General features: G+C 40.9%; 1 protein-coding gene across 1 annotated transcript in view; it reads left to right on the top strand.

The window, feature by feature from the left end:
• Positions 1-20963, top strand: part of LOC103775885 (proprotein convertase subtilisin/kexin type 5-like) — a gene marked incomplete at both ends in the record, with an annotated part of 57979 nt that overhangs the window by 22742 nt on the left and 14274 nt on the right. The window contains 2 exons of the mRNA XM_008943359.1: positions 17241-17358; positions 18406-18594. Of these exons, the coding sequence (XP_008941607.1) occupies positions 17241-17358; positions 18406-18594 (307 nt within the window). The remainder of the gene's footprint in view (positions 1-17240; positions 17359-18405; positions 18595-20963) is intronic.

Below are 20963 nucleotides of genomic sequence, written 5' to 3'. Positions count from 1 at the left end.
TCTGTGGAGCCCAGGAATCCCAATAAAAGCACTAGTTTTAACTAAATTATTTTGGCAACTTAGGCTGAGCAAATAGTTCCAATAAAAATGCAGCTCTCTTTACACCTCTGTTGGTTTTGGAAGAAGGACAAGAAAAAGATTTAGATTAAATCCAAACATCCAAACCTGAATTCAAAAGGGGGTTTTGCACACCTCTGCTAGCAAGAATGAAACAGGTTTTTTTTACTATTTCATGTGGCAATATTTAGTATAATATTACACTATTATCCTTCACTGTTGCCAGGAGTAACAATTAAAGTATTTTTTGATAATTACTTATTCTTATCAGACTGAGTTCCTTAAGAAATTGTGTCATAATTTTGTAGGTGGCAAGATCTATATTTCTTCCACAACATGTTCCTAACAAGGGAAGGGGGTGGAAGATGTTTTTATTTTTTAAGTTAACTAAAGCAAAGACAGTCACAAGAAACAATCTGCCTTTCTTCCATGCATACTGGAGAAGAAAGAAGAAAACAAGAAGAAAGAGAGAGACAGATTTGCTTCTTTAGAAATGAGAACTGAAAGGGTGAAAAAAAAACAAAAACTTGGAAGAACCTCTCACTCAACAAAGGGTCAGCAAGAGCTGGTAGTTGAAAGTGGGTCAGCGTGTCTTTTCAGGGGGCTGTTTTGCTGGGCTGCATGGCAACCCTGTCCCTCACTATAGTCCCTGGCAGTGTTTTGCCAATGCAGAACACACAGAAGGAGCTCACAGATGTCATTACTCGTTGCAAGATCTCCTTTTTATTCTGTCTTACATTAATAAAAAGGAAGATTAATCCATTAAAAACACTTGAGCCAGCTGGTGGTTTGCTAAAGCAGTGCCCATTATTTGTTTAATTTTCTGGCAAGTAAACAGAATTCGTTAAATGAATGTCAATAGAATTAATTCAGGAATGGGGAAGAATTTTTTCCTGGTAATTTTTTAATTATTGTTTTGTTCTCAGCCAGCACGTATCTTACCTCAGGAACTTGTTAACTGTTAGTCTCAAAAAGAAAGACTTGAGTACAAACTTTGGGATAGTTTCTGGTTAGTCATTTGTACATATAACTTGTCACTAGATAAATAGGTATGTTATGCTCAATTTCACTTCAAAATCAGAGTTTTTTTTTATAATTAAAGGAGTTCTTTAACTGATTATATGAAAAATACTAGACAGCATCTGTTCTTGTGACAATATCAAAAATGCTGATCTGATTTTGCGGTGGCAGACTGGCATGCAAAGGTTCCTTATTCTGTTGGTTTCTTGGTCAACTACAAAGAGAGCAACTGCATTCATGAAAACAGAGTGCTCCTTAATGCTGATTGGTCTCTAGGTTGAAAGATACAGCATGAAATACTGCAGTTTTAAGAATAATAATGAAATCATATCAACAATTCTTTGTCTGTAAGTAAAGCTCCAAATACTGTCAAATTGTGTTTCTGGGGAAACAGACCATACTAGGCAAAGGAATACTATTAGTCTGGAGGGAGATTTTTAGAGAACATCCCTCACACTTCCTGGTCTCAAACTGTAGATAGTAACATTTTAATACAGTGACATAAAATGCTACTGAAAGATAAAAGGAAATCAAAACTCTAGCCATGGTTTTTTATTTTCAGGCCATTCATAGGCCCAGTGCAGATATTCTTCCTACAGAAACAGAGAGTCTTCTCATTTCCAGGGAGTAATAGACTACCAGAGTTATATCACATCCCTTTAGATAAGTCAAAATATCTGCTGCTTCTGCTGGAGAGTGACTTCTGGAGACAACTAGTCACTTAATGTCTTACGGCTTTTTAATATAATTCCTTAATTAAAGTATTTAATAAAACTGGTGATTATTCTTGTTATAAGCAGAGTATTACCTGTCTGGGAGTGAGAAAGAGATGGGCTTGTTTGTACTTCTATGTAGGAGACCTAGATTGTCCAGATTTAAATTACTGTAGAGTGAGCAGTAAGAAGGCACAAATTCAGAGGCCAGCAAGAAAATCTGCACAGCAATATGTACATTTCAGAGAAGACAAGTGACAGGCAAAGAATTCATAAACACCCTGCTGTATATTTTCGATAACTTTTAAATTGTATTGTAAAGTCATTGCTAGAAGATGGCATAAGACTTTTGAAAAAAATCCAGCACTTGTGAATGATTATGTCAACCAATCACAGCTGCAAAAGACTTTTTGGTCTTACAGAAGCTAGCTGATACTTTCATAATGCTGTTAGCAGCCAATATCAAGCCCTACCCACTGCTAATCCACACACACATGGAGCATGTGAAACAGAAGCCTTGAGTCTGGCTCTGTAATATTCCAGTTTGGGGTAGTTGGCAGTCTGGTAGCAATCACTTGAAGTTGCATTGGTCTTTGTAGGAATGAGGAAGACCATATCCTATGCAAGCTAGACTAGTGATTTTTTTGTTCTTGAAAGCTTAAGCTGGTATGTTCAGGTAGACCAGTTACAATGCTGTTGCTCAGTTTCTTGTTCAACTTGACGAACATGGACGAATGCAAACTGTCTCACGTGTGATGTGTTTCTCTCACTCTCCCAGGGTTGTGTTGTCTCGAGGCAGTGTTTCCTCACCAGAAATAACCCTAGCACCCTGTCCTCTGGCCACCTACTCTTCTTAGCAGGCCCATGGCTTCATTGCCAGGCTGTGACACAGAGCAATTTCTCCAGCTCTGCACCACCCAGGGAATCCCCTTAAACCAGATTTTATGTCCAGATGCATTAGTCTTTTTAAAAGGCTCCAGCTCTGTAGTGTCACTCTCTAAACCACTGGTGTAATGATAACATCACCAGAAGAATCTGACAACTGGAGTCCTGTTTAACAGACACTAAGCTATACGATTTTCCTGTGGTAATTACATTTATCAGGAAGCAAGTATATGACATAGAATTTCCAAATATGAAACACATGAACCAAAACCTTACTAAGTAAGGTTTTTCCCATGGGCAGTGATGAAGTTGCAGTCAGAAGGTCAAGGGCAATCAAAAGAGACTTAAAGGCCTTGGGCTAACTGGCTAAGGAATCAGGAACAGTACTGTTCTTCTTTATCCCTCCAGTTGCAGGAAATAATGAGGGAGAAAACAGGAAGACACAGCAGATAAATAACTGGTTCTGAGTCTGCTGCCATCAGCAAAATGTTGGGGGTTTTGATCTTGGGTCAGTCTACACAACACCAGGCCTCCTGGCAAGAGACATGATACAACTGTCTCAGAAGAGGAAAAAGGACCTTTACTTAGGAGTTAGCAGGGATCATTGAAAGAGCTTTAAACTAGATTTGGAGGGAGAAAGGAATAAAACCAGGCTTGCTAGAGGCAAGTCTGGAGGTGACATGCGAGTGTTTGAGGGATGGCGTGCTAGTGAGGTCCTCTGGTCCCCTCTGCAATGTGCAAGTACACTGGAGCACATTTGAAATGCCCCTGTACTTAATGCGCTCAGCACCTCAGCCATCTCAGTGGAGGTAGGGGCTGGAGATCCACATGGCAGCAAAGACACAAAGGTTATTGGTGTGTTAGAAACCACAGAAGCACTTGAGAACAGTCACATAGGAATTAGGGCTTCTCCCCAGATGGGTGTCAGGACCAATAGCCCAACTGAAGTGCATCTACACCAGTGCATGCAGCATGGGCAACAGGAGGAACTGGAAGCCCTTGTGCAGCTGGTAAATGATGATGTAATCACATAAACATGATGGGATGCCTTACAGAACTGGAGTGGTGCAATGGGTGGCTATAAATTCTTCAGAAGCGATAGGCCAGGAAGGAGAGATGGTGAGATAGCTTTCTGTGTTAGCGAGTGTTTTGACTGTCTAGAGCTTCACAATGGTGATGAAAGGGTCACGTGTTTATGGATAAGAATCAGGGGAAAGGCCAAGAAGGTAGATATCATGATAGGAGTCTGTTACAGACCACTTAACCAGGATGAAGAGACAGATGAAATAGTCTACAAGCAGCTGGGAGAAGTCTCACAATTGCTTACTTAAACTGCCCAGATATCTGCTGGAAATACAATACAGCAGAGAGGAAACAGTCCAGGGGGTTCTCGGAGTGTGTGCAAGATAATTTCTTGATACCGATGGTGAGTGAACCAACTGCTGTTTTCAAACAGAGAATGACTTGTGGGTAATGTGATGGTTGAAGGCCATCTAGGGCATAGAGATCATGAAGCTATAAGAGTTCTCAGGTTTTGGAGAAGTAAGGATTAGGGTCAGCAGAACCGCTACTTTGGACTTCCAGAGGACAAACTTGGACCAGTTGAGGTGCCTCATTGACAGAGTGCCTTGGGAGGCAGTGCTGAAGGGCACAGTAGTCCAGGAAGGGTGGACATGCCTTGGGAAGTAAGTCTGAAAGGTGCAAGATCAGGCCATCCACATGTGCCAAAAGACAAGCTGGCAGGGAATAAAACTGGCCTATCTGAACAGAGAGCTCTGGCTGTAACTCAGAAGAAAAATAAGAAAGTTTATGACCTTTGTAAGAATGGGCAGGCAACTCTCAAAGATTACAAGGATGCTCTGAGGTTATGCAGGGAGAAAATTAGAAGGACCAAAACCCAGCTAGAACTTTGGCTACTGCAGTAGAAGATAAAAATGTTTCTATAAATACATTAACAACAAAAGGAGGGCCAAGGAGAATCTCCATCCTTTACTAGATGCCAGGGGAAATATAGTGACCAAGGATGAGGAAAAGGCTGAGGTTCTTAATGCCTTTTTTACCTCAGTCTTTAATAGTAAGACCAGTTGTTATCAGGCCACCTAGTCCCCTTAGCTGGAAGACAGGGATGGGAAGCACAGTGAAGCCCCCGTAATCAAGGGGAAATGGTTAGCAATGCTACATCACTTAAACACAGAAAAGTCTATGGGGCCAGATGGGCTCCACCCGAGGGTACTGAAGGAGCTGGGAGAAGTGCTCACCAGGCCACTTTACATCATTTATCATCAGTCCTGGCTAGACAGGGAGGTCTCTGTGGACTGGAGGTTAGAGATTAGCAAGTGTAACGCCTGTCTAACATCTGGAAGAAGGATTTGGGGAACTACAGGCCTGTCAGGCTGCTCTCAGTACCAGGGAAGTTCGTGGAGCAGAAGGGTATCATCTTGAGCACCATCACACAGCACATACAGGACGGCCAGGTGTTCAGGCCCAGTCAGCATGGGTTTATGAAAGGCAGGTCCTGCTCGACTAATTTGATCTTCTTCTACAACAAGGTGACATGGCTTAGTGGACAAAGGAAAAGTAGTGGATGTTGTCTACCTGGAGTGCAGTAAAGCCTTTGACACCATTTCCCACAGCATTCTCCTGGAGAAATTGGCTGCTCATGGTTTGGACAGGCATACACTTTGCGGGGTAAAGAATTGGCTGGACAGCCAGGCCCAAAGAGTGGTGGTAAATGGAGTTACGTACAGTTGGTGGCTGATCACAAGTGTGATCACTAGGGCTTAGTTTTGGGGCCAGTCTTGTTTAATATATTAATCAATGATCTGGATGAGGGGATTGAGTGCACCCTCAGTAAGTCTGCAGACAACACCAAATTGGGCAGGAGTGTTGATCTGCTTGAGGGTAGGAAGGCTCTGCAGAAGTATCTCGACAGGCTGGATCCATGGGCCAAGGTCAACTGCATGAGATTCAATGAGGCCAAGTGCCAGGTCCTGCTCTTGGTCACAACAACCCCAGGCAATGCTACAGGCTTGGGGAGGAGTGGCTGGAAAGCTGCACGGTGGAAAAGGAACTAGGCTGTTGATCAGCAGCCACCTGGACATAAGCCAACAGCATGCCCAGGTGACGAATAAGGCCAGCAGCATCCTGGTTTCTATCAGAAATAGTGTGACCAACTGGACTAGGGAAGGGATATCCCCCTGTACCCAGCTCTGGTGAGGCTGCACCTCAAGTACTGTGTTCAGTGTTGTGTCCTTCAGTACAAGAAGGACATTGAGGTGGTGGAGTGCATCCAAAGGAGAGCAACAAAGCTTGTGAAGGGTTTAGAGAGTAAATCCTATGAGGAGTAGCTGAGGGAACTGGGTGTGCTTAGCATTCAGAAAAGGAAGCTCAGAGGAGATTTCATGTCTCTCTACAACTACTGGAAAAGATGTTGTAGTGAGGTGGAGGTTAGTCTCTTCTCCCAAGTGACAGGACAAGAGAAACAACCTCAGGTTGCTTCTGGGGAGGTTTAAGTTGGATATTAGGAGAAATTTTTTCACTGGAAGGGTTGTCAAGCATTGGAACAGGCTGCCCAGGGAACTGCTTAGGTCACCATCCCTGGAGGTATTTAAAGGATGCATAGTTGTGGCACTTAGCGACACAATTTTGTGGTGGGCCTGGCAGTGTTACATTTACTGTTAGGCTTGATGATCTTAAGGGTTCTGAGAGTTCTGGAAAAGCAAATTAATTTTTGGAAAAGGCAGTCTAGCCATACATACATGACCAAGTAAGTGTTCAACAGATTAGTGGGTGTAAAGTCTGAGAGAGGTGTTGGCACTCACTCGCTTGCTCACTCACTCACTAACTCATTCATACCGGTAGGCATTAGTCTTATATTAGTTGAGCTGGTTAGATTAATCTGGACACTTTTTGCCTTGTAGACCTTTCCTGGAAGTCGTTTGAAGTCAGAGCAGTATTTAGTTTAACACCAGGAAAGGAGAGAAGCAAATCAGTCACAATTAATAGCTATTGTAGCAGTAAGTGGAAGTGTCTCTGCCAGCACTGATAAAACATGTATGATGGAAAATATCTGTGTCCTGAGGAATCTCAAACCACATTTAAATATATCATCGGAATCACAGGTAACCTTCATCATTGCTTTCTGCAGAAAGCATTGCTGGAGTCAGAGAAAACAGCAGAGGTGGGATTTGGAAATTAAGATAATTCAGGAGAAGGAGTAAAAACATCCATTTTTTTAGCAGGAAGTTTAAAATGATTGAGTTTTTATTGTGTGGCCACTATATAACTTTTCTAGATGGCTCGTTTCATTCTCACATGCAACAATTCAGCTCACAGCTATAAATAAAGTTTTCTTAAACATAATATTAAAATATCAGTAGGAAATGCTAAGTGTTTCATATGTTAAACCTTAACAAATTGCCAGGTATCTGAACTCTGCTATCCTTGAGCAAAATCTAAAAAAAACTATTATTTGTGATTTGGGGAAGGTAGCTGGAAAATATATGGAGTTCTGCAGCCCAGATCATGGTTACCGGATTTTTTTGCCCACTAACACAAACCAAGATCCACACGGTGTTGCTTCCACTTGAAGGACATGTAAGACCAGGAGTATATCTGTATATAGTTCCAGACATGGAGATGTGCAAAGGAAGAGGGGGAATCTCTCAGAGAAACCAGGGACATGTCATTACTTCTCCCAGCCTCCCACTCGTCATTATCAAAGCTTGTCATTACTCATCAACTCTGCAGCACTCTGTTTTCAGCTGGCTCTGAAAAGTGAGTCATGGAGCTGTGAATGTAAAATGGAATCTTAAGCAGAAGCTTCAGGCCTATGCTGGGATACATAAAGAAGAGTAGATTGACATTTCGTTTTACTGTTGGTTGCTTTCCTGGGGTCCCATATAGTGAGGCAAACTTACGCATGTTTTAAAATGTAAATTAAATGGCTCTAAAGCAGGAGTAACAGAAGCAAAAGGCAAAATTAAGCTTTAAATTTCTATTATGATAGCATTCAGAATTGCCATGATCAGCATAGTAGACAAAGAATTTTAAAAGAAATTGTGCGTGCTCAACAACTGACAGACTTGACGTCTGTCTGTCCTAGATATAAAGCTATGAACAATTACTATGCTCTGCAGCTCCTAGTTTCCCAAACATTGCCAAGTGCACTGACAGCACTAGCAGGATGCACACCATGGGAATGATAACCTTTGACATTATTTTCTTTTAACAAGCCCAACTCAGACCTTTAACAGAACACTGCAAAGAATGGGGCGGGGGGGGTGAAAGTCAGGGAAGAAAAAGAGGGATAGAAGCCTTCCCCTATGGACTCATAATCTAAGAGTCTGACACTTCATGTGAAATGTAGATTTCTATTTTGCAGTATTACAAAAGAAGAACCAGGAGCAACAGATTTAAAAATTTTAAAAAGTGAAAAATAAATTGATGTAATTGTCCAGAGCAGAATGCTTTAATTGTAGACAATAAAGACTGCATTTTAAAAGAAAAGTCCATGAAAGTTACATGCATTTGTGTGACCTCTTCATATACTAATTATCAAAGCATCACACTTGTAAGAATGTTCCAAGCAACTATCTAACCATACTTGTATACATCCAAGGCAACAGCGAACATCTTGTGCACAGGGTAGCTGTATCTTTTTTTAAAAAACAACAGCCTGCCTTTGAGAACATCAAAGCTTCATTGCTGTTGCATTGTTAGAGTGCATTTCAGCAATTACAGAACCAGAAGTTGTTTTATTATCAGAGTGTGTCCACTTTAGTGGAACTAGGATTCAGGTCAGATGGGGAGCAGATCCCACAATCTACTATACAGTATTTTAAGTATTTAGAGCATCCTGTCAGGTGGTAGAACATCCAGTAATAATAGGGAGAACTAAGTGCCTACGTAGGACAGCTCAGATCAGTTGGATACCTGAAGTTATGTAACTGTAGCACTTCTTCCCTCCAGAAAAATCATCTCTTGGTGGGTTGCTTTTAAGTCAGAGGTTGCAGAACTAGATGTACAAGGTCTGTTACCAGCATTACAGCTATTGTTCAGCTATCTGTGGTGACTTGGCTTATTGTTTAACTTCCTTTTTCTTCAGATTACTTATCAGAATGGACTACGTAGCTCTACAAGGATAGTGTGAAGTCCACTTAGTTAATAAATAATTTCTCTGCTTTGGGGCAAGGTTGGTATAGTTTTAGTTCTAAAATGCACCATCATTACTACTGAATAATTTCCAAAACACTTTGTTGCAACTTACTGCATATTTGTGTATATCTTTCCTCTGCTGAAATCTGCTGCATCCCTATGCTCACTTAGGAGTTATTCTGAGTGTAAATATCCCTTTGCAGCACTGACAGTTCCGAACAGACACAGCCACTGTGTGAGGCAGAACAAAAAGGGTGTTCTGCACCATGTGTCTGATACACCTGACAGCATAGAAATGCTGTCTTTCTGGCTCCTGCTAAAGATCTGTCAGCAGCTCCACTTCCAGTGCTTTTGACTCATCTGTCACCATCTGTTCTGAGATGAAGCCTATCACAGAACTTCTCACAAAAAAAGTGTCATTATTGTTTGATAGGGTTAAATGACATTTGGCTGCTTTTGAGTTATCAGGGAAACCTAAATGTACATGTGAGGGTAAATTTGTTCCTAATGGAGGAAATGAGTATATTTTCTTAAAAGGTGTTCCATGGTGCAGTCACAAAATGTCTTTTTTTGTTTAAAGAAAACTTGCAAGCTGCTATGTTTTTCAGTGGATCTTTGTGCTCTTGGGAAAAAAAAATGCAGTATAAAAACATTATCAATATTTCAGAAATTATAGATTCTATTACTGTAGGTGTTCCTTAGCCAACTTTATTTCTGCAAACTATTTTCTTCCTTCTAAATGCACATAATCCTCAGATTTATTCCATTCACACAAGCTGGCTCATTTCAAACTATATGAATGAATGTCTTCAGTAGAGACTTTATGACATACAGCCAAATTCTGCTGCAGAGAAGCAGCAGCTTGTCTGCCTTAGCAGTCATCAGTGAGCAACAGTCAGGTTTTCTGTTTCTATCACAGCTCTGCTCCTTCAGAGGTGGAGAATAAACCTGTCTTCCTGGTCAGTCTACTGAGGTTTCCAGCAAGGCTCACTGTATTTTCTCTGACTCTGGAGAAATTGTCCTCATATGCAGGGCACGGTAGATACCATGTGTTCTGAGGGCTGCATTAACCTGGTTTAATTGTACACGCTGCAGGTGATGCAGTGTCAGAATTGCATGTAGAAACTACTCACAAAGGTACACTGGCTACTGGAGGGTTAGCTGCTAATAGCTGCGCTGCTAGTGTTCCTGGGAAATGTATAGTTTATTTTGTCAGTGAATAACAGCTTTTTGGCAGACAGAAAAAAAAGGAAAATCCAGAGGGCTAATCTTTCTTGTCAAGTCTATTATCAGGTAAATCTACGTTTATTGAAGAACTTAGATGGACTAATACAAAAGTCAGAAATTTACAGAAACACAACTAGAAGCTCAGTAAAACCAATTTTTGAAAGTATTTTGTTAGCACCTTTCTGACCATGAAAATGGTCATGGGGCTGGAATAACTCTCCTATGAAGAAACGCTGAGAGAGTTGGCGTTGTTTGGGCTGGAGAAGGGAAGGTTCTGGGTAGACCTTATTGCGGCCTTTCAATATGTAAAGAAGGCTTATAAGAAAGATGGAGGGAGACTTTTTACAAGGCCTGTAGTGACAAGGCAAGGGGCAATAGTTTTAAACAGAAAGAGGGCAGATTTTGATTGGATATAACAAAAAAATTTTTTATGGTGAGAGCAGTGAGACACTGGAATGGGTTGCCCAGAAGAGCTGTGGATGTCTTATCACTGGAAGTGTTCGAGGTCAGGTTGAACAGGCCTTTGACAAACCTGGCCTAGTAGAAGGTGTCACTGCCCATGGCAGGGGCGTCAGACAAAATGGCCCGTCCCAACACAAACCATCTGGTGCTTCTCTGATATAGAAGCCACTCACTTTCTCATTATGCGTCTTTGTAGCTGCCACTTTTCAGGCAAATCCATCAGTCAGCTCTCTGTCCTCCAAATCCTTCTCTGCTGTGAGGTTAAGAGTAAGAACTCAGTCTTCTACTATCCTTGCTGAGTCTTTAAATATAGTTGCATTAAGGGAATTCTGTGGGCAGGGAGCACTGAGTTTACTGTTTGCTTTGTCCTTAAGTAGAAAAATTAAGGGATCGATGCTGTGTAAAATACAAAAATACAAGTAATATGCTTAATCTAAAAAGTATGAAGGAGTTGGCTTTACAAGCAAGAATGAAAAAAAATTGTTCTTGCATGGTCGTGTTATTGGCTTGTAAAGCAGTTATGTGTTTCAGAAATCACATCCAGTTATTACAAATTACTGGTCGTAGGTTGACGTGAAATGGGAATATTGCTCAAACAAGAAGAATTCTCGCTCAAGATCAGTGTTCTCTAGTTAGGACTTGGCAAAAAATAAAAAATAAGTTTTAAGCTGTATGTCATGACAACATTTCTCCTTTTTTGTCCCTTAATATTCTTTAGACAATTTTCTTTCTTGGTGGAACTATTTTGATTTAATAAGCAAATGACAGAAACTTAAAGTAATATAGAATTAGAGCCTTATATTTGCAAATAAAATGTCAAATATAAAAATTATATTGGTGTAGTTTGGTTTGAAATATTTGTAGAATGAGAGTAAATTGAGAGTCTCATATCTTCGGACCTTGCTAAGCAACATTTAAGAAAACCACAATATAATGAATGTTTTAGACTCCTATTTTGTCAGTCTCATTTTGGATGACACTGGATCAAGATCCTGAAGTAGCATAAATGAACAAGTCATAATAAGTTACATATGAAACAGCTGAATCTAGTTTAGGAAAGCTGCATATTCCTCATTTGGCAAACTGAAGTTATTACCATTTCTCTTTTTCTGATTTAGTATTTCATATGTGTATACAAAATATTTGTATTTCCAGTGCTCCTTTCACACTGTAGAAAATTAAAGGCCAGAATATAATACGGAGGAAGTATTCTGCGATTTTTTTTTTTTTGTCAAGTGGGTAAAACAGTAAGGGGGACTTATCATCTAAGCTACTGATGAGACATCTTTGTGACCAGCAGTGTGACTACAGCCTAACAAGTTAAGTTTAGCTGCACTGAGACGTTGGAAATGCTGTGTTTTCAATGCCTGGGCCATTTTCCTGGAGTCTGTGAGATTCTGTGTTATGATTTAATGATACCAGCCATTCATATTTCTCTTAATCAAGTCAAGTGGGATATACATGCTATCTTTAGATTTACATCTATGTATTTATTTACATCTATGTATTAAATATATACAAGAAGTATGTATTTACATACTTCTTGTATACAAATGTGAACATTATTGACTTTTCAATAGTAGTTTCAGACAAAAACAAAGGGATTATGAAAAAGCTGTGGAAGTCTGTCCAGCAGCTGAGCAGGCCTTGATTTAATGGTGTGCTAATAGAGGAATTGCTCCAGGGATAAATAAAGGGACTTCAGCCCCAAGAAATGTTCTTTTCTTTAATGATAAGAAGAGTAAGGAGATAAGCTAAAACTCAATATTTACTTGTGTGGCAGGAGGCAAGTTTTTCTCTGAAACTTGTCATGCATCTGTAAAGCTCTGTGTATGCCTGTGATTTGCAGTAGTAGGAAGGATCAGTTTGCATTGCTTCATGAATGAAGAGGGTTCAAGGAGAGTTCTGCCCATGGAAACCTTCATCACAACAAGATCATAGTTTTCAACCCTTCAGCTCTATGAGAGCCACAGTCTGTTCCCTAGTCACTAGCTTAAATTGCACCCACCTCCATTACTGTTCTGTCTCTGAAAGGCAAATATCTTCTTACAAAACAGCCCTATACTCTTTAACATGTTCAGTGATTCCTAGCAACAACCAAGCCCAGCAGCAATTCACAGCAGAAATAATGTAGAGCACTTAAGTGGGGATGTGCAAGGTCCTGGGTCATGCTGCACTTGCAGTCAGCTTGTATCACTCTGCAGTCATCAGTATATTTCAAATACTGCTTTGCTATCAGAGTTAACAGAAGTGAACTTGGCACCATTAACATACAAATCAGTGGCAGTTCAAGAAGTTTCCGAAGACATTTTTGGCCCCATGTGGACCATTGAGGTCATTTTTAACCTCTGGGAGAGGCACCCTGGCATAGAGTTTACAGCAGTATACACAGACAAAGTGGTGCAATTTGAAGGCAGTAGGAAACAAAATCTGCTTTCTTCTCTAAGACACATGGGATCAACTACTTTTGTTAACTCTGTGATTCTTTCCTAAATTGCTATTATTTAGTCTTTGAAAATTATGGGGCTTTGCTGGTACCTGCAGCTGCTGACCAACCCACTGGATCAAGGGCTTTGAAGTGCAAATGTTGCAGACAGCCAAGTGTTTGCTGCCTGGAAGCTTCTCACATGGAAGGATTTAGGAGCACCCCTAACTGTCAGGAAGCTTTCATTTCAATGGGAAGACTTTCAAGTGAGAAAATGTACTTCTCTTTCAGCTGTGGAAAGAGCCCTGAGCAGGTGCAGAACCTCTCACTCCCACCTCTGCTCTCATGAAAGGGAGTGTAACCATTGAGTCATGGACAGTTAGCGCAACAACATAATGCTGAGTGGTAACTTTTTCTCCTGGGAGAAAAATGAACACATTTCTATGTCATTTTTAGGGTAGGAAAGATAGAAAGTTATTTGTATTTTTAATGTGCATCTTAGGGCAAAAATATCTAGAGTGAGGTGGCTTAAAATCCACTTCAGTTTCAGTCAGAAGGTCACATGCTGGTGGTGGTACTGGTAGGTGCTGTTCTGCCATTTTCTGCATGAGAAAAGGTGAATTGAGGAGAGATTTAGGATTTTCTTTTTGCACAGTACTTGGGTTGAACCTGCAACATCTTACAACTGAATGTCCTGAACACTAACTCACTGCAAGTTGCTACCTGTCATGAATGAAAAATGCTTTTTCTGTGGGTTATCTCAAAAGATTCTTTCATTCACGAAAATTTAATCCCTCATTGTTTACGTTTAGTACTGTATAGAGTAACTGTGTACAGTTATAGACCATGAGGTAACACTCTTTTTCCTCTCGCTGTTCTTCAGAGTAGACAGGATTATTATTAATTAAACTTTTAAATGTTAGAGCAAAGCATGCAGTGCAAGAGCAGACAGATGACTTCACAGATGAACACGTTTTCATTAGCAGATACATTTTTTGCAAGGTGATATCTATGACCAGAGAGATTTCCATTACAGGAACTGTCCTCACAGTATGGTTTCTCCGTCTAAGCTTTCCTTGCCCTTCGTCTGGCTGCCTCCACCCACATGTAAAAATAGGATGTCTCCTTCCCTGTTTGTTCCAGGAATACAGTAAAGAGAATTCAGAAGGCTGAAGGAAGGCTCAATTTAATTATTTTCATTTATTTTAGTCATTGTGTATCATTTCTGAAAACAATACCTGCCTTGCTTGGCAGAAGAGCTGAGTTAGTTCTCTCCAAATGAACTTTTCCATGCTGTGTGCACTTCAGTTTGCGACTGAAGTGGAAGGAGATGAGAAGAAAACCAGTTCATTACACGGTTGTTACACCTTGCAGTATTTTCCATTGAGGAACCCTCTTCACTTGTCAGTTTCAAACAGTATTAGATACTGCCATATTTGGAAGATGGAATCCTTAAGCACTGATCATTTTTATGCTTTGAACTGTTATTTGTTTGACAAGGTTGGATTTTTTTTGGCTGGAATCCATTGAATTCTGGTTTGGCAATGACTAGAGGCTGCTTTCACACTCTGCAAAGTGCAATTGGAAAGACTTACACCATAACTTGTCGCATTACTGATGAAAATAGCACTTATGTTTTCCTGAGGGTTTTCTGGTAGCACTGTGTGGTAGCAAGCAAAACTGATTTATTAATATTTGTGATATAAGCTCCTCCCTCTGGAGGCATTTTTCTTTCACCCTGTCCTGTCAGAACTTTACTGAGAGCACAGATTTGTCAAAATAAAACAAAACAGCTAGCAGCTCTTCTAACTCATCAAAATCCATTTGCAAGATTCTGTTTTGACTGGAACAAAAACCAGAAACACACAGCTGAGTCAGTAAGTGAAACTTTTAGCCTTCATGAACTGCTGGAAGTTTTGAAATGGTTACATCAAGTTAAGTGGTCTTAGAAGTACAAAAAAGTGAAAGATACAGAATTGGCACAAGTTGTAGAATCATAACATCAAAAATATGTTGGGTTGGAAGGGATCTTTAAAGGTCATCTAGTCCAGCCCCCCTGCACTGAGAAGGGACATCTTCAGCTACATCAGGTTGCTCGGAGACCAATCCAACCTGACCTTGAATGTTTCCAGGGATATGGCATCCACCACCTCTCTGGGCAACCTGTTCCAGTGTCTTAGCACCCCTGTTGTGAAAAAGTCTACTTTTTATCTAGTCTGAATCTACCCTCCTTTAGTTTAAAACCATTACCCCTTGTCCTCTTGGAATCAGCACTGCTAAAAAGATGGACCCGTCTTTCTTATAGGCCCTCTTTAAGTATTGAATGGCTACAATAAGGTCTTCTCACACACAGCCTTCTCTTCTCCAGGCTGAACAACCCCAACTCTCTCAGCCTGCCCTCACAGGAGAGGTATTCCAGCCTTCTGATCACTTTTGTGGTCCTCCTCTGGACCCAATCGTACAGGTTCATGCCATTCTTGGGTCCGGGGCTCCAGAGCTGGACACAATACTCCAGGTGGAGTCTCACCAGAGCAGAATAGCAAAATCACTTCCCTTAACCTGCTGGACATGATTCTTTTGATGCAGCCCAGGATATGGTTGAGCCTTCTGGGCTGTGAGCACACATTGCTGTCTCCTGCCCACCTTTTCATTCCCCAGTACCCCCAAATCCCTCTCTGCAGGGCTGCTCTCAGTCACATCATGCTCCAGCCTATATTGATACTGGGGGTTGCCCCAAGCCAGGTGCAGGACCTTGCACTTGGCCTCGTTGAAACTCCTTAGGTTCACGCAGGCCCACTTCTCAAGCTTGTCCGTGTGCCTCTGGATGGCATCCTGTCCCTCTGACATGTCAACTACACCACACAGATTGATGTCATCTGCAAACTTGCTGAGGGTGTATTTGATCCCACTGTCTGTGTCATTGATGAAGATATTAAACAGTCCTGGTGCCTGTACAGACACCTGAGGAACACCACTTGTCACTTGTCTCCATTTGGACATTGAGCCATTGACCTCTGTCGTTTGGATGTGACCATCCAACCAGTTCCTCATCCACCAAACAGTCCACCCGTCAAATCCATCTCTCTTCAATTTAGAGAGAAGGATGTTGTGGAAGATCAAGTCAAAGGCCTTACAGAACTCCAGACAGACAACATACATAGCTCTTCCTTTATCCACTGATGTAATCAATCCATCACAGAAAGCCACTCAGCTACTCAGGCAGGACTTGCCCTGGGTGAAGTCTGTTTGAAATACTGCACCTTGTCTAGGTGCTGGGCATGTGAAAGTTTGATATTTTGTATCCTAAGATGATGCTTTAAAGCCTTCTTTTTCTTTGAGTAGAAAGTGTTCAGACATTAAAGTTAAACTAGTAGGCATTGCGTTTCCTGCAGGGAACCATTTTTGGCTCTCCATGGCATGAAAGGCAGATAGAGGTGAGGATGAAATGTCCAGGAATGAGTTTTAACAGGGTGCTAACCTCCAGGCATGGACACTTAGAACCACTGTGTATGCAGTGGGTAATACCAGAGGTTGGCAGCACTGTTAACAGCTCTCAGCACTAGCTTCAGCCATGGATCTGTTCTTTATCTGAAGATTCTACAAAGGAAAAAAAAAGGAGCCTTTCTGACACTGACTGCACACGAGAGCCAGGTTATCTTCAGGGTCCTGTTCTTCACAGACCATCGCTTTTCACTCTTATCATGCAAACAGCTTTAGGGAGATATTGGATCTGGCTGTTTTGCTGGCCAGTGGCAACCACATTGCATACAGGAATAGAAGAGCATCAACATGCTCCTTACATGAAGGGAAGTTACAAGCATACCAGCAGTTAAAAAACACAATCTGCTCCTTCTTAAATCTATTGTCTCAGTTACCTTGAATGTTTACATACATGCATGCATATGGTATTTGAGTAACAGAAATAACCCTCCTCTGGTTCTTTACACCTTTCAATGTTATGTCATATAAGAGGACAGGCTGGATCAAGGCACATGGACAGAGGACAGTCACAGGCAATTGTATTCCCAGGTGTTCTGCAGTTCTGGTCCACATTCCTTGTGGTAAGGCACTGTTACTAATGATGGTCACTTCCCACTTCTGTAACAAAGTGAACAGGTTCAGTGAACTAATTTGGTACGGCCATTATTGCTTCTGGCAAGGAGTTTTTTGAACTTTGTGTAAAAGCAGGAAAGAAGTAGAAAAGAGGCAGCTCCTGTTAGGATATGACTCTGGAATCTAGGACAAAAAACAAGGATTTGTGCTATAATTGCAACCATTCTGTTTGTACTTTGCAGTGAGCCACCTCTATGGATTTGGACTGATGGATGCTGAAGCAATGGTGATAGAAGCAGAAAAGTGGACAACGGTCCCTCCACAGCATGTGTGTGTGGAGAACACAGATCGGCAAATCAAGTAATACCCGCTGCCCAAACTCTTGCTGGCATAAACTTATGGAAAGAAATTGGGTATAATTTACCCCTCCCTTGCATTGTGTATAATGTTTCATCTTGAAAGCTATACTGGGCATCTCTGTCACCTTCACAGATGGCAGGTCAATTGTCTATAATGTTGTTCCTTTCAGTGCTTGGAAAAGGGCCCTAGTGTGAAGAATGCCCCAGAAGTTGAAGGTGTAAAACAAACCAGTCTGGATAATGATTGATTCCGGTGTAGATGATACACCAAAGAAGAATAATGTTTAGTTGAGTGCATTGCAATCACCTTTGTAAGATGAGTCCAGACTTACCAGTCCAGGATCTAAAAAGCGAACACTCGTTTCATTAAAATACGGCACGATACTGTCTCTCTGAAACAGTCAAGGGTTAGCTCAGAGGCTAAGGCTAAACTGCTTTCAGCTTGCTAGGATAGAGTTTCTATAGAATCAGGCTTAAGAGCCAAATTTTGTATGTGCACTCTATGGATACAGAGACAGCATCAGTCATAAGGCACAATTCCAAGGCATTAAGGTTGTTGTCTGATAAATATTTTTGACAGGCTTGATCCATAGCTGGTGTAGTCTGCATGGATGGCGTGCCAGATTAAACCAGCTGAGTCAGATGCTGTTTGGTACAGTTAGCATGTAATACTTGCTATCACATAGGCAGGGACTATGGCTATGCCAGGTATTTCCTGAGGCTTAACAACCAGCTGTGACCCCATGACAATCCCAACAATTCTCAGCTGGCAACTAATCCACAAAAATGCTCTGTCCCAAAGGCTTATTTCTATTACAGGTTTGTCACTGTCTTCTTTTAGCATGTGTATGTGCTTAATGAAAGCCAGGTAGTTGTGTGGTGACAGTGTCAGCTAAGAAGCAAGTGATAAAACTTAACAGTTATAGGCTACTGACGTCTCAGAGATGGTTGTCCAATGCTGTCATTCCCTACTAAGCGAAAAATATGTGGTTTTATTTTACAGAATAAGCAAGAAATGCTGATGTTGTTTCATATGCTTATATTATAGAACAATACGACCTGACAGCATTGTCCGCTCAATTTACAAAGCCACTGGCTGTTCAGACAATCCTAACCACCATGTGATCTACTTGGAGCATGTGGTTGTGCGCATCACTATTACTCACCCTCGACGTGGAGACTTGGCAATTTACCTGACCTCTCCTTCTGGAACTAGGTCACAGCTCTTGGCCAACAGGTACAGTATGACTACACAACTTCACAGTCCACTCAGCATGCGAGCCCGCACTGAGATTGCAGAATTCGCAAAGAACAGTCAGGTCATTACAGTAGGTTCACTGACAGACAAAGGCTAATTATTTTTTTCTGGAGACATGGTGGGAGTGAAGTGCAAATGAACTCAAACATGGCAATCTCTGTCTTTATCAGTAGAAGAGCAGGCTGTAAAGCTGTTGAAGGACATCATCTGCAAAACAAAGATTAGGCAACTTTGATAGTTTTATGTGGCTCACCAATTATTAGCTGGCTGGAAAATGTGCAGAAAATACTGATAGGCTCAGTGTTTTGAGAAGGAAGCTGAATGAAGTGTGTTTCTACTTACTGTTGGCACTTATTTTTAATTTTTCTAATTTCTTACCCTTTATTCACTAGTAATAAAAATCAGACAGAATAGTAATTCACTACTACTGTTTCTTTAAGCTTTATGAATATGGTTATGACTCCTGATGTTTTTCATATCCTTTTTTTCCCCCTTGCATACTGAAGTCATATGCGCAGTGCATGAAAGGCTTCTAGTAGGACAGGGCAGACAAATTGCGGTAATACTTTGAAATTAAGGGGTCCGTTTGTAAACAGCCTATTAAAATTTTTAAAAGTTTAAAAATTTCCTTCATCTCATTGATCTGTTATGGACACTTGGTTTTGAATGTGCAGCCTCTCTAACAACCACCACCAAGAAAAAACAGTTCTTTTTTCTTTATCACCTCTGTATTATGTTCTTGGAGAAACAATTGTCTCTTTTTGTCCAGACTGGACTCAAACAAGTAACTTTCTATCCAATGGAGCATTTCCAATATCAGTGCAATTTCAGTCTCTGGAGATGAGGTGCATCATTAGTATTTGTCCTCAGCAGGCTGAAAGACTTCCCAGTGATAATTCTATTTTTCTAGCCTACCAGCAGAAATTTTCTTGGAACAAAATATTGGCAGTCCTTCCCAGATAAATCTTGTTAAATCAGTGATCAAGTGCACTGCATCCTACCAGAAATGGTTAAAGCACCAAGAAACACCAGAAATCTTCTCAACCTCTACCTCATTTCCAAATGTATGAGTAAGTTACAATAACAATAAGAAATTATTATATACTTCTCCAACTGACTAAAAAACCTTCTTCCTGATGGGACCATAGTATGATAGGGTATTTTCTGTCGTTAGTGGATTCAGATAAGTGCTGTTCTGCTGGACACAGAAGCTCTCACATAAAAGCTGATGTTAGCTGATGTTATGTATCTCAGAAATAGAGTTGTGAGAACTCTTCTGCCATCACACTCAAGTCTTCACAGAAGTTTATATTTCCAGCCCTAATCTTCAGGGCTTTTAATGAATTGGGAATGACCTGCTTTCTAGATTGCCTTGTCATCCACATTCCCCCAGCCGGATTTGCTGATACAGTGACTATCTAGCCCTGGAGACTGCTGTGTCTTCCTGTCCCTCAGTGGTAGAAAGACTTAACTTTCCTCTTGAAAGGAAGAACCTGTTTTGGAGACAGGTGGAGCTCAAATAGACGTGGTTATAATTTAAGTGTACGCCTACATTTTCATTAGAGATTAGGTTGATTTAAAAGTAAATAAGTTAATTTAACTGGAAATACCCTTCAAGCTGTAGACATTAATTCGTTAAACAGATAAAAAGTTATCCTGGATTTTGGGGCCCCCTAGAAAATCTCCTGTTCTCCCTTACAAGTGTTGTCAATGCCTTGCTTTATCAGCGCACGAGCACACGTCCGTGTGTCTCCTTGCAACAGTGACCAAAGAATTTCTCCTCTGCTAACCAGTGCAGAGGCAGACTTCTGCCATCTAAGCAGTTATGAAACAGGCTTTTTTTTTTTCTGTTTGAAGAAATTCTTCTTTAGTTTTCTATTTCATTTTCATGTAGCAGTTCTTCCATGCTTCAAAATGAAAAAAATTAAGCCCTCCAACTAGGTATCCAAAGAAAACACTCTCGTGTAAACCCAGTGGTCTTAACACAGCTAACTTTTGGCTCTAAGCTTTCATGTCTTGCAGCTGACTCACAGCAAGTGGGAGATAAAGACATTCCAGTATTCACAGTTCACCTCTGGTGAAGACTGGTATGTGGAAAAGGTACAAAGTTTAACTCAATCAGTGTCTTTGTAAACCCTGCACCTTAGAAAGTAATTAACTTCTGTACCTGTGGTAGAAAGAGAGAATGCAAATTATGTATTAAAATAAGGTCATGTTCAACAGTCTCTCATCCTACACTATCAGAAGTCTAACCAGAAAACAAAGAAACCTAACAGACTTTTTAATGTTTCGCCACTTTCCAAAAAAGAAATCCATGACAGAGCAAATCCTCACACAGCTACAGCAGG

This window comes from Merops nubicus, unplaced genomic scaffold (genome assembly GCF_000691845.1).
Source record: "Merops nubicus isolate BGI_N331 unplaced genomic scaffold, ASM69184v1 scaffold5887, whole genome shotgun sequence".
In the NCBI taxonomy this organism is placed as follows: Eukaryota; Metazoa; Chordata; class Aves; order Coraciiformes; family Meropidae; genus Merops; species Merops nubicus.
Note: the sequence above shows the minus strand (reverse complement) of the source record. Positions and strands in the feature narration are given on the sequence as shown.